The sequence below is a fragment of the Euphorbia lathyris genome, chromosome 10, assembly GCF_963576675.1.
Source record: "Euphorbia lathyris chromosome 10, ddEupLath1.1, whole genome shotgun sequence".
Lineage (NCBI taxonomy): Eukaryota > Viridiplantae > Streptophyta > Magnoliopsida > Malpighiales > Euphorbiaceae > Euphorbia > Euphorbia lathyris.
The window spans coordinates 61,990,107-62,003,987 of record NC_088919.1 but is presented as its reverse complement, the minus strand read 5'-3'; the positions used below and the strand labels follow the sequence as shown (position 1 = coordinate 62,003,987).

The 13,881-nt window shown below is 33.9% G+C and overlaps 1 protein-coding gene across 1 annotated transcript; it reads right to left on the bottom strand.

Moving 5' to 3' along the window:
• Window positions 1-3,899: 3,899 nt before the first annotated feature.
• On the bottom strand, window positions 3,900-10,320 carry LOC136209235 (uncharacterized). The gene is made up of 3 exons (XM_066000656.1): window positions 9,482-10,320; window positions 9,223-9,391; window positions 3,900-4,568 (listed from the first exon to the last, which is right to left on the bottom strand). Exons 1-3 carry the CDS (start codon window positions 10,274-10,276, stop codon window positions 4,099-4,101), a joined length of 1,434 nt encoding a protein of 477 aa, XP_065856728.1. The 5' UTR covers window positions 10,277-10,320; the 3' UTR covers window positions 3,900-4,098.
• Between the last annotated feature and the right edge of the window lie 3,561 nt (window positions 10,321-13,881).

The window sequence follows — 13,881 nt, the reverse complement described above, 5'->3', positions numbered from 1 at the left end:
TCTTACGGATTCAAATTCGCAGAGGAATAGGCCATTCCCTGTTTCCTTAAGATTAAAACCTTTGATTTTCCATCCTCCGAGAAAGGCTTGAGCCATCCCTCTCAGATTCAGGGGCTTGTGTGTTAAGACCTTCCCCAGTAAGCATGGTTTACTGTCCACCTGTAATGTGGTCGATGGTGTGGACTTAAGGTCTAAAACTGCATCCTCTGAGTCAGTAAGTTTTATTTTTCCCATCAATGTTTCTAGCTGGTTTTCCATGGGTTTTACTTTTCTGGTATGTAGTGAAAGGAAATATTTAGACAGCAGGTTAACAGCTTAGACTACAAGGCAAGTTTTGAGAAGAAAACCCAATGGTACACGGGTTGGGAGAAGAAGAGAAGAAAGAAAAACCTAAGACCACACAGGGCAAGAACCTAGCACATTGCTGTGAGTGCATTGGCTAAGAGAGAAAGTCCACAAGAGGGCACCATGACTTTATTTATTACTACGAGATTCCCTGTTTTTATAAAAGGCTACTTTTCAGGTGTAAAAAACAAACAGGAAGTTACTAATCAAACGCGTAAAACTTTCATTTTTGAAGTGAAAAGGTAAAGATGAGCATGAAAATGAGAATCCAAACACCCTCTAAGAATGCGTTTGTTTTGGAGGTTCCAGAAAAACGTAATAGCAATACGAGGTTTCATTTCTTTTGTTGATGTTTGTTTTATTAATTCAATCCATCTTTACCATTTTTTTTACTTTTGGGTTTGCCCCAACTCTTCTAATCTCATTCCTAAAAAATAAACAAAAAATGAAAAATAATAATAATAAAAAAAATTCAGCACATCTCGGCGAGACGGGCTGCTGGAAATTTGTTTCCTTTTTTCGATTGTCCCGTCTTGGGGAGACTGGACCACATCTCGGTAAGACGGGTATTGGTCTTAGTGAGACGTATTCTTGAATGTCATTTTCTCGATATTAACTTGTCCACTACCCACGTTTTTCGGCTCCAATCTCTACAGTATTATTTATTGGGAATGGTGGGAGTAAAAATAGAAGGTTACGGGACATGAAACTTGGATTTTTAGCTATAAATACAACCTCAATTCATCATTCCAAATCCCAACCAATCCAACAAAAACATCAGCTTCATAATCAGAGAATAACTAGCCTTTTTGCAACCCAAATTTGATTCTTTCAAGCTCTTTTTTTTTGCATCCATTTTCAATATCTTTGCGCTTTCAATTCGTTTGAAATCAAGTTTCCACCAAGCCACCATTATCACCCTTCAAAACAAGTTATAGGTTTTGGTCTATATTTTCGTTCAAATGTCCGTTTGATTAATCACAGCAGTTGTCATTCCCATTACAAGACTAAATTCAGATCCAGACACCGAGGAATCATCTATTCACTTCCAATTTCAAGTTTATTAATTTCAATTTGAGCTTTTGTTAATATTTTTGTTCCTACGAATAATTATTTTTGTCAAGCGTAATTCTTCTAAGGAATTAACGTAGTTTTCAGTTGTAATTGTCACTTTCATTTCCAATTTTCACGAGTTGTAATCAAAATAATATTTACAAAATCAATAAAAGGAAACTTTCCCAAATCCTTTAGGTTGATTTCATTTTAGTCACCATTGCTTTTAGCTATTTAATCTTTTTGTAGCGGAGCTAGGAACCCAAGAAGGATTTTTATCAATCCTTGTATCCTTCGCCCAATCGTTTTGTTTTCTAGAAGACAAGTTTAACGCGCATTTTTACAACCCAAAACTAATAAAATTAATTGAGAATTAGTTTCATGGCACGCCCGCACAATCACTGGCACAATCATATCTTATTTGTGATAAAGGGCGGCCCGGTGCATTACGCGTCCCCGCTAAGCAAGAGTCCGGGGAGGGGTCCCACCACAAGGGTGTACTGGGAGCAAGCCTTCCCTTGCCCTTTTTGTTTGGCAAGAGGCCGCTCCTAAGACTCGAACCCGTGACATTCGGTCACACGACAACAACGTTTTACTGTTGCGCCAAGGCTCGTCCTCAATCATACCTTATTTGTGATAAATAAAAAAAATGTGACATATTGAGAATTAATTTTGGTAGTATGATTTAGTTGTAGTTTTATAGCTAATTATGATTTTTATATAAAAAGCCTTTTAATATTGGCATAGGTGCCAAATTTAACCCTAATGTTTCAAACAAAATGCAAATTTAGTTTTAACATATGAAATGGTGCAAATTTAACCCTAACGTTTTCAAACAAGATCAATTAGCCATGCTTTATCAAAAATTTGAAAAACTGGTTCGACTGTTATTTAACTGTCACATCAGATATTCTAAACAAATTTGTTGATAAATTGAAGCAATTTCGTACATTTTTTGTTGTTTTTTATAAATATATTGATAACATGGAAATATTTTAGACAGTTTGATAAAAAAAATTGTGATTTGCACATTTAGTTTTTAGCATTTTAACAGAATTTTTATAATTTTGTTAGTAATATACTAAATATTTTAGACATAATTGATATTTGGAATGTCTGAATGGACATTTAAATACCGGTCAATCAAGTTTTTCTAATTTCGATAATATAAGGCTAAAATTAATCTTGGTTGAAAAAATTATTAAATTTGCATCATTTCATACGTTGAGTCTAAAGCTGCACTTTCTTTAAAATATTAGGCTAAATTTGATTTCGGATTTTTTTATTGGGCTTATTTTGTTAGCATTTTGATAAATAAGTTGCAACCTTATAAGCCATAAAGATAAATGGGCCACATACTAACTAAATGGGCCGAGCCCATACCCACAACAATGAGCTTTCCCGCAAAGGTAACATTCCATTTCATAATACACAATTCACATTTGAAATCAGAAATCTATCTATCTATTTTTTTTTAATTGATATATGGAGAATTAATTTTGATAGTATGGTGTTATAACTACTTATGATTTTCATGTAATAAGTCCTTTAATATTTTACATAAGATTTTTATTGGGCTTATTTGGGTAAATTACACCTATGGCTACTGAACTTTACTCATTTTAACATTATAACCTCGTAACTTCAATTCTTAACGTTATGGTCATTGAGCTTTACACTTTTTAACACTGGTGACCACTCAATGCCTCAAAACGACAGTTGACATCCTCAAAGTAAAAATTTTGAAGAGTTAATCATATTCTAAAGAACTTTAATTCTTGAAAATTTTCGTGTTGAGATCATTTAGGTGTTGTTTGATTAGCAGAGAAAACTCCAAAAAATGTGATTTCATGGTAAATGTTGTTCTGGACAACTTTAATTCTTGAATATTTTCATTTTGAGGCCGTTAACGGTTAGTTTTAGAAGTTAGTTAAAGTTGAGTAGCCACCGATATTAAAAAAGTGTAAAGTTCAGTAGTCATACCGTTAAGAAGTAAAATTCAGTAACCACAATGTTAAATTGGGTGGCTATGCGGCTGATTTTGCTAGTGTTTTGATAAAGAAGTTAGCAACCTTGTTAGCCCATACATATAAATGGGCCACATACTTAACTAAATGGGCCGAACCCATACCCACAACACTGAGCTATCCCACATTTCATAATACACAATTCACATTTGAAATCAGAAAACTAGCTTTCCCCCTCATCAACATTAACACAACAATCAACAAGAATTCTCTTCATATCATCAACCAACTTCTGCATTTGCTCCCTCGAATGCAACGGAGTCGGATAAACACAAGCACAATCGAGGCATCCGTCTCGTATGGTGTCGAATAAAGCAATGGACAGGCCAATTCCATGAACAAACTCATATTGACCGCTCACTAACTGATCAAATGTACTAAATTATTCAGTCTTTACTTGAGTTACATTTTTAAGATAAAATAAAATTCAGGTACCAAAGTGTGAATTATGGTAACATTCAAGTATCAGTAGCATAATTAACTCGTGAAACTCGCGTTGACCGGTCATTGACCGGTAAAATTTACTAAATTGTCCGGTCATCATTACTTCAGGTATATTTTTGGGACAAAATATAATCTAGGTACTAAAGTGTGAACTAGGATAAATTCAGGTACCATGGGTGTAATTTACCCCACATTTCATAATACACAATTCACATTTGAAATCAGAAATCTAGCTTTCCCCCTCATCAACATTAGCACAACAATCAACAAGAATTCTCTTCATATCATCAACCAATTTCTGCATTTGCTCCCTCGAATGCAACGGCGCCGGATAAACACAAGCACAATCGAGGCATCCGTCTCGTATAGTGTCGAATAAAGCAACGGATGGGCCAATTCCGTGAACAGAAGCACACCCTACATAATCCTCAACACCAAGTTGTTGATGCATTGAAGTAGAATCATCCATTACAGGGTCTTCAAAGACTGATAGGAATGCAGTTCTAGATGATGAAGATGGTGTTAATCCTGGATTATCAATGGCTTTTCCCATTAAGAAGTTCAAGTCAGCCATGTCTGTGAAGTGTTTGTTGTTGTTCATTGCACTTGTAAATGACATGTAACATCTTTTTGCTACCTCCCAAAGGTTGTCTCCTCTACTTATGTCATGGGAGTTCATTATTGCAGAGTGGTAGAATCCTGATGCAATATAAACAGCAATTGGGTTCATTATATTCAGTGGTCGAGAGTTCGAATCCGAATCTTGACAACTCTGTTTGTTGATTATATTTCAACACATGGTAGGATGAGTTTGTGCTATACACATTTCAAGACTAGAGGGCATTCACGTGAGGGGATGTATGTGTCAGAGATAATAATAAAAGTTATTCTTAAACATAGTTGTTAAGTCGAGATTCGACTCGTGACTCAAAATTAATTTTTCGACCTACTTGACATTTTTTATCAAATTAGATTAGAAGTGAAACACCAGTGTAATGGCAAATTAGCCGGCAGTTGAAACGTGTCATATATGCATGGTTGTCAAAACAGGACTAGTAGAAAAATCGAAAAGGATAAAGAATCAAGGGTTAGAGATTGAATCGAGGTTCAAGCGGAATTTATAAAAAATCATGTAAAAAGTTATATTTTTATTTAGAATAATATAGTAAAAAAATATAATATAGTAAAATATTAAAAATATTAATATTTCTTTAATATCAAATTAATAAATTAAATAGGATAAAATTAACTTTTTTAAATAAAACAAAGTAAGCATAGTCTAACCCATATATTTTATAATTCAACTTAAATTATATTCCATTTGTCTTATTATATAAGTCATTCTGAAATGTCACTCTAAGAGTGAATGTAATCGACATTATGAAAAGAGGCCGTCACATCATCATAAAAAGATCCTTGAAGTTATGTACTTGTATTTTAACTACACACACAAATCTAATGAATTATATAATTTAAGTTAGAATTATAAAATATATATCATATTATTTTTATTATATTTAGTGTTAATAATATTAATAACAATAACTATTTAATTAAAAAAAAGTATATATCTTATATATATTGAATTTATTATTAATTTGATATGTCAAAATATTGTGAATTGATATTATAAATATATTATTATTAGTATAATTCTCGTTAATACTTTTAATACTTTCTTACATTATAAGGTTAATTGTGAATAGAAATATAACTTTGAAAAAAAAAAAAAAATAACTCACATGATTTTTTTGAATTCTGATTAAATCTCCATTGAATCTCGGTTAAAATTCTAACAATTAACCCTTTATCTATTTCGAATCTTTGACCGGTCAATTGACAACATATGTATTGTTTACATATGACAATTATATGCAATTAAGGTCAATTTGGCCCCAAAGTTGGCTAATAAAATTAATTTACTTAAAATCTAAGTTTTGTATCAATTTCACCCTTTAATTATTTGGAATCAAATCAGTTTGATGTGTCTCGAGAGAAAGTGACACAGAGATTATACATATAAAATAACTACCAATTACATGAATACATGTCATTTTGGGGAAATCTGACCTTAGATACAAAGTTGAACTGATACCACACACTTGGTTTGATTCTAGACTAAATTAATTCTAGGCTTAATATATCAAGGCATCAAGTCTCAACCTTTCAAAAAACAATTGCTATTTGAATTTAGAAATAAGATACAAAAAATATCCCTACCATCACTCATTGGTAATTTTATATCTAATGTCTAAGATGATACAATTTTATCTCTAACGTTGCAGTTAAGAGCAATTTTATCCCTAACGTTATTAAATTGGGTCAATTTGAGAAATAATTTATCAAATTATTTTCCCGGTCATGAATCTTGTCATCTACACTTCACATGTGAGTCTTTTTATCACTCATTAGTAATATATTATAAACATATGATTAGACGTGAAGAAAATTAAAAAATATATAAAATATAGTTTTTGTACAGACTTTGACAAAAAAAAATCAAAATATTTCGCTAAATTTATAAATATTAATTTCCAATTCTATTATTAAATCACGAGAATTATGAAGTCTTTTTTTAAACAAATTAATATGCAATTAGTGCAGAATAAAAAAACTAAATATTTGTATTTTATAATAATGTCTGAAATTGACCCAACTTGCCAACGTTAGAGATAAATTTGCTCTTAACTGCCAACATTAGGAGTAAATTTCCACAATTTTAGACATTAGGGATAAAATTAATCATGTGTATTTTTATACCTTATCCCTTTTATTTATACAATTTCTCGTTAGTCATTTGAATTTGTTTAAAGTGATCTATTGACCACTTAAATTTCTGTAAGTTGACTTACTAATAGAGTTGCAACTAGGATGGAAATTTCCATCCTCGTAAGGGATCCACCCAGTGAGGACGGGAAATCCCATTAAATTTCCTCATGGGGTGAGGATGAGGGAAAACAAATCCCCAAAGGCAAGGATGGGGCGAGGGACGATTTTTCCCCATTTCATCAATGGGTCCCGCCTAGTGGCGGAACCAGAACCCAAACTAAACCGGGGTTTAAATATTTAATAACAATTTTTTATAACGCTAAAAATATTATATCACGTAAAATTCAATAATTTTTAACACAATAATTTCCGTGCGGTTGATGGTAAATTTTCAAAGTCCAACCCATTAGGACTGGACAAATTTTTTTAGAAACTAGCATTTAACTAATAAAAAATTAAACATATTTACTTTTTTTAATGATAAAGACATATTAAAAATGAATTTAAAAGTGTTATCAAAATATTAAAGAAAATAAGGTTAGAGGCAATGTTAGCAGGCTCGGACCGGACCGGCCGGTCGGACCGGTCAGACCGGGAACCGACCAGAAAACCGGTCCGAGCCACTCCGGTTATTTAAATAATCAAATAACCGGAGAAAACCGGGGTTGACCCGGGACCCGGCGGTCAGCCCGGGAACTGGTGTGACCCCGGTTTTTCAAGATTTTTTTTTTAAATTCAAAATTATGATTTAAAAATTTTAATTAAACTGAAAATAAAATAGTAAATTACTAAAATAATATTAGAAAACGTGTTTTTTTAGACCTGAGAAAGAAAGAAGAACCACTTCGACAGAAAGAAAGAAGAACAGAAAAGAAAAGAAAAAACCCTAAGTACTAAATCGATCGACTCCGACTCCGACTCCGCCTCCACCGATCGACGCCGCCTCCACTCCACTTCGACTCCCCCGCGACTCCGCCTCTCTTCCGCTAATCTAAAAAATTACAAAATACAAATGTTTGATAGGACCTAAGAAGAAGAGGAAGAGAAACTTCAATGCACTGCTCCAGAAAGGAGGAATAGACTACTCGAGAAGAAGTGGAAAAGACTTAGTTAAAACTATATTCATAAACCTGATTTTAGTGGCTCAATACAAAATTTCATTATTGTTTTGCTGTTACCAATAAAGTAGAAGACCTATTAAATACTTTTAATTTTAATATATATTACTTTTTTTCTGTAACCAAAGCTAATTTTTTTTTTTATATTTTCTTTAATTTCTTATTACCCAAAACTAAAAGCAGTGGATTTATATTCAATAAAAATATCGATTTTTTTTAATTATGATAGTATTGAGTCAATGTAAATATATATAAATATAATTTTAACATGTATATAATTAATATATATATATTTATTTATTAGGTCATCCGGTTCGACCAATCCGAGCCATCCGATCCGACCAAGTGACCCGTGACCCAGTTACAAATCCGGTTTGATGTCCGGTCCGGTTCTGATAACATTGGTTAGAGGGAGTTGAACATGGGAGCTCTTAAATATAAATAAGCATCCTTAACCATCTTATCTACCTTTAAACATTGAAATAATACTACATAGAGTCAATATAATTCTATCCAAAATATTATCAGACACCATTACTAAAAAAAAAAAATCTCAATTCTCCGGCGGCTTGCCGGGGCTCGAGCCCACCCAACCCCCCCCCCCCCCCCCCCCGGTTCCGCCCCTGATCCCGCCCCATTTGCAATCCTACTTAGAGCATGTCCAATAGTTTATACACACAACCACTCAATATTCATATCACATCATCAATTTAATAAACCTCATTTTACTAAACTATCTAACTCTAATAGTTAAACTCTATAACCACTCAATCATAATGGATCCACCAATTAATTAAACCATATCATTTGTAAAAATACTGAAAAGCTTAAAAAACTACTCATTATCTATTGAGTGGTTGATAAGTGTTCAATATATTAAACTCACTCCAATAGAAGAACATTTAATAAAAGAATATGATGAGTAGTTCATTGTATACTACATTGGGGATACTCTTATTGATCTCCTAAATTGCTTAAATGTATTTATTGATATTTTGGGCTAGCATTAAAGGGCTAGCTATGTTGCATGGACACGGATATGGACACGTTATTTCTAAAACATAGTCTTCATAAAATAGTCTACAAACGAAAATGGACACGGACATGAAACGTAAAAACACTACTAACTATGCAACATAGAGGGGGCTAGCATGAAGCTTTATAAGTCAAGAGATTAATAAGTTTTTTGGGCTAGCATTAAGGGGCTCCAAAATGTATTAAGCCTCAATTCTACTAACCAACTTCAAAATTCATACTTAATTCCAATTTTATGATCTTTGTCCGATTTTTCGGCTCTTTAGGTGGATCCTCTATAAGTGGATTCTCTATGCTAAGATTGGAACTTGATTGATTGATTTGTGTTTTGTTGATATGTCAATTTCTAACGGTATATGTTACTTCACACTATAAATATCAAATTAAATGCCCAAATTGATTACTAAAATTAATTGATGGAGATGGATTACCTAGATGTTGGATACTGATAACAGGATCAAGAATCGAACGGCAATCGACGAGGGTTACAACACCATACTTCTGGCTTTGATTATCAGGAACATCTTTTGAAGAATGTGCAGCAATCAAACCAGCAGCCGCTAAAGCTCCACACAGTTTAATCCCTCTTGATTTGCAGCCCTGATTAATAGCATGAACACTGATAATCAATGGAATTGATGATAAATTCAGAAATCGCCAAATCGAATCACTCAAAAACTGCAAAATTACCTCGATCAGATCTCGAGTTTGATCTGAGTTCATCTGCAATCTCAAAACCTGTGAGCATCTAGGAGAAACCGAATCCACGAAGTTCAAATTCGACAATCTGAAAGAATTCAAAGAATAACCAACAAAATCCATTCCTCTAACCCAAAACGGCTTGTTCGCTTTCCCTTTAGGTATGCAATCTTCAATTTTCATCCCGATTTCATCATTCTCACTTCCTAATTCCCTCACTTCTCCACCGCCTGTCACTAGCTGTAACATTTCTCTCAGCAACGCCGCCGCGGAGGCACGGTCGCAAGCAGCGGAGTGAATCCGGAGCACCACCGCCCACCGATTCTCACTGAGAGTGTAAACACTCATGAAGAACAGATTCAATTCGGACTGGAGAGAATTCGAATCTAACCAGGGATTTTGGTTCATTTCGTGTTCTAGAATGAAATGGTGAGGGTTAATCGAGGAAGGATTAGGATTGTTAGATAAAATAGCAGAAGTGGATGAGAGATCGAAGAGTTGAACTCGGAGGTGAGGAGAGGGAGGAGTGAGGAAGGAGAAAGTAGCGGCGGCGGCGTCGAAGTGGAGTTTAGAGCGGAGGATGGGATGGGAAATTTGAAGAAGGTGAAGGGTATTTTGGAGACGGGAAATATCAGGTTGTTTAGATAGTAGAAGAGCTAAAACAGTGATGCCAGTGCCGGAAGGAACTGCTTTGCACCAGCTGTATTCTGTTCCGCCGACTTGCCGAGCCTTGGGTTCAGCCGCCGGCGAGTCTGGTTCGGTTTGGTGTTGGACATTGTTAGCCATGGTGGTGAGGAAGGAGGAGAGGAGATGGGGAAATGGAGAAGACGAGTATGAAAAACGAAGGAATTTTTTATTTTTAACGGAATGTACCAAATTGCATAAATTTTTAACGGGTAAATTACACCCATGGCCCCTGAAAGTTTGTTTATCTTTTTCCTCCTCCTACGAGTTAGGTTTTGTGTTTTTTTTTTTTTGTGTGTTTTTTTTTGTTATTTTCTTTTTAATCGGTGTTTATATGTTTTCCAGATCTATATATTTATCTGAATTGTATCTGCTTCTAATTATTCTTTTATTTATATTTTTTCGGATTTAGCAAAAGCGGAAACGATTTATTTTATACATGGATCAATAGATCTATGTAATTGTAACAAAAGAAAAGACTTTGATCCGAATGTTCGAAATGGCCTGAATGATGAAATTTTTTTTTTTGTGTGTGTTTTATATACCTTTTATGGTTTTTTCTTGCTTTTTATAGTCGTCTTTGTCCCTTCGTGGATTCTGTAAGGTTTTATTTCTTATGGTTTTCTTATTGTATTTGGACTTTTTTCATCTAATGAATATAGAAGTATTTTCATAAAAAAAGAACATTGTGGCCACTGAACTTTAACGGTAAGATCACTAAACTTTATACTTTTTAATATCGATGATCACTCAATTTTAACTAACTCCTCAAAATGACCGTTAACGACCTTAAAATGAAAATATTCAAAAATTAAAGTTGTTCAGAACGACATTTTGCATGAAACCACATTTTTTATTTTTTAAAATCACATATTTTGAAGTTTTTTCTTTCTAAATTCAATTTCTCTCCTAACCAAACAACACATAAATGACCACAAAACGAAATTTTTAAGAATTAAAGTTCCCTAGAATATTATTAACTCTTTGAATTTTTATTTTGAGGCCGTTAATGATCGTTTTGAGACGTTGAGTGGCCACCGGTGTTAAAAAGTGTAAAGTTGAATGATCATACCATTAAAAATTGAAATTAAATAACCACAATGTTAAAATATGTAAAGTTCAGTGGTTTTGAGTGTAATTTACCCAGTTTTAATATTAAAGTTTCACGTGGTGACAAAGAAAATTATATTAATAATGTGGTTACAGGACCTATGTCGTCGTGGTCCGGTCACTATCAGATAAGGAGAATCTCATCTCAAGTCATTTCTTACTACTACAAATTGGTATAAACAATACAATTATTCAATTACCATCTTATTATTATTTGTAATTTAAAAACACGTGGTTTCACCAATTCGTAGATCGGTATATGTAATTCTTTTGAAAAATAATCATGTGATTCTAGACCTGGTAATTATCGTGTTCGTATCGTATCGTGTCATTTTTAGGTTTTTGTTAAAAAGAGTTAACCATACCAAACCCAAAAACTTTCGTATCATAATGTGTTAACTTGTTCGATTTAATATCGTGTTTTCGGGTTACATGTAATTTTGTTATGTATATATATTAATGATAATTTTTAAAAATATAAGAAGACATGATACTATTTTTAAATATTTTTGCCGAGTTTGGCAAATAGCTGATTATATTAGTTGTTAGCTGATTACCTTTTTTATTAGCCGATTGTGTAAAATTGTTTGGTAAAACTTAGCCGATTGCTAATAGTTGTATGTGTAAAATGACAAATAATGACATGGTAAAATATTTATTTGGGGTTAGAGAATAGTAATTAGGGGTAAAAAAATCTCTCAAAAGAGATGGAGCAATAAGCTAATTGAAAATGTTTTTTTTTTGGTACAAGATGAATTCAAAAAGGCAGAACACAGCAGAAAACAAAAGAAGAAAGAGAAGGAAAAAACACAAGTTTTAATCAGGATCAGCAGATATTATTATGCACTCCCCCAAACTTCTGTAGTCATCTTGGAGTAGAGGTTCCAAACCACTTGGAGCAGTCGACAGTATGGTCAACCCCTCTATTGGTATTTAGGGGATATTTCGCTAACCAATCCGCACACTTGTTTGCTTCCCTATATATGTGGCGGAATATTAAAGTGCTTCTTCTTCTAAAGGAGAGAATCCCGTGGATTAGAATCCTTTGAGGGTGAAGAGGTTGTTCCTTGAACCAGCCATTAAGGAGTTGAATGATCTCCTTACAATCTGATTCTACAACGATTGCCTCTATGTTCTTGTCAGTTGCCATTTTTAAACCCGTGTATATCCCCCAAAGTTCAGCTACAAAACTGTATCCTTTACCAATGTATTTTGTGAACCCGGATATCCAACAACCGTTTGAATCCCTAAGCAATCCCCCTACTGCTATTTGTTTTGACTCCATCATACAAGACCCATCCGTGTTTAGTTTGATCCAAGGGTGTTGAGGCTTTTCCCAATTAATCCATATTTCTTGGTTCTTGATTCGCGATAAATCAGATTCTTCATTTGCCATCTCCCTATAATTTAAAACGTAGGTTTTAATGAATTGTATTTTATCTCGTGGGATATCATTTTCTGTGCCAAAAATTGAATGATTCCTCCATCGCCAAATACTCCAAAGACAGACAGCAAAGATCGAGCTCCAAGTTGTATTCCCCCAAAAGAAGCTTTCCTCATGTAAATTAGCCCTCAGCCAGTCGGTCCAGTTTAGATGAAAGAAGCTGGGGATTTTCGATATTATACCCAGCTGCTGCCAGATTTGAGATGCGGTGTGGCAGTCACGAAACAGGTGTTGGAGAGTTTCGTCCTCTCTATTGCAGCAGTTGCAGGTGGTTTGTGCGCTAAGGTGACATCACCGTCGTTCAACTTAGGTGAGTAGTCGTTCCTGAACCACCAGCCATAAGAAACATTTGATCCTGTAGGGGGTTTCGATTTGCCATATAGATTTCCATTCCCAATTTCCGCCGCACCAGTCCTCCCCTGCAATCAACTCATAAGCAGTTTTAGTCGAGAATTTACCGCTTACTGTCTTCTCCCAAATTAGCTCATCCTTATGTTCCTCCGACGTATCTGTTTTGATAGCCGCGATTTGTAAACATGTTTCTGTTGAAAGAAGGTTTTCAAGCTTTTCCCATTTCAAACCCCTAAAACTAGCTTTTTGGATCCAATAAGTTTTTTCAAACCCCTCTTCACCAAACACCACTATTAAAGGTTTGACTAGTCAAAACCTTTAAAGTGGCTCAAACCTCTAATTTTACCCCAAAAAGCTATTTATGAAACAATGCCTTTATGTCATTTTTATATTAGTATGTTAACAATAACTATCAAAAAATCTGCTAATATCATGTTAGCATATCAACACTAACTCAACTCAAAAATTTGCGTATCAGTTTTGTGTCAATCCAAAAATGACACTTTACCTATTAAGATAAACTCAAACACTAAAATTATATGTCGATTTTATATAGGACAATACAAATTTACTCGAGTCAGATATACCACGATTTCAACGTCATCTAGGATAATACAATTGATGAGCCTTACACCTGCTCCTATACGAGCATTAGTATTGAGACATCTGAAATATTATCTTCTTGAGCATTAGCAACTTTTTTTTTTTTTAATTAACCTTTCAATATTTTTGATACAAAGATGATGGAATGGTCCAATAAGATGATTTCTTGACAGATGGAAAGAGAAAGAAAAAGAATAGA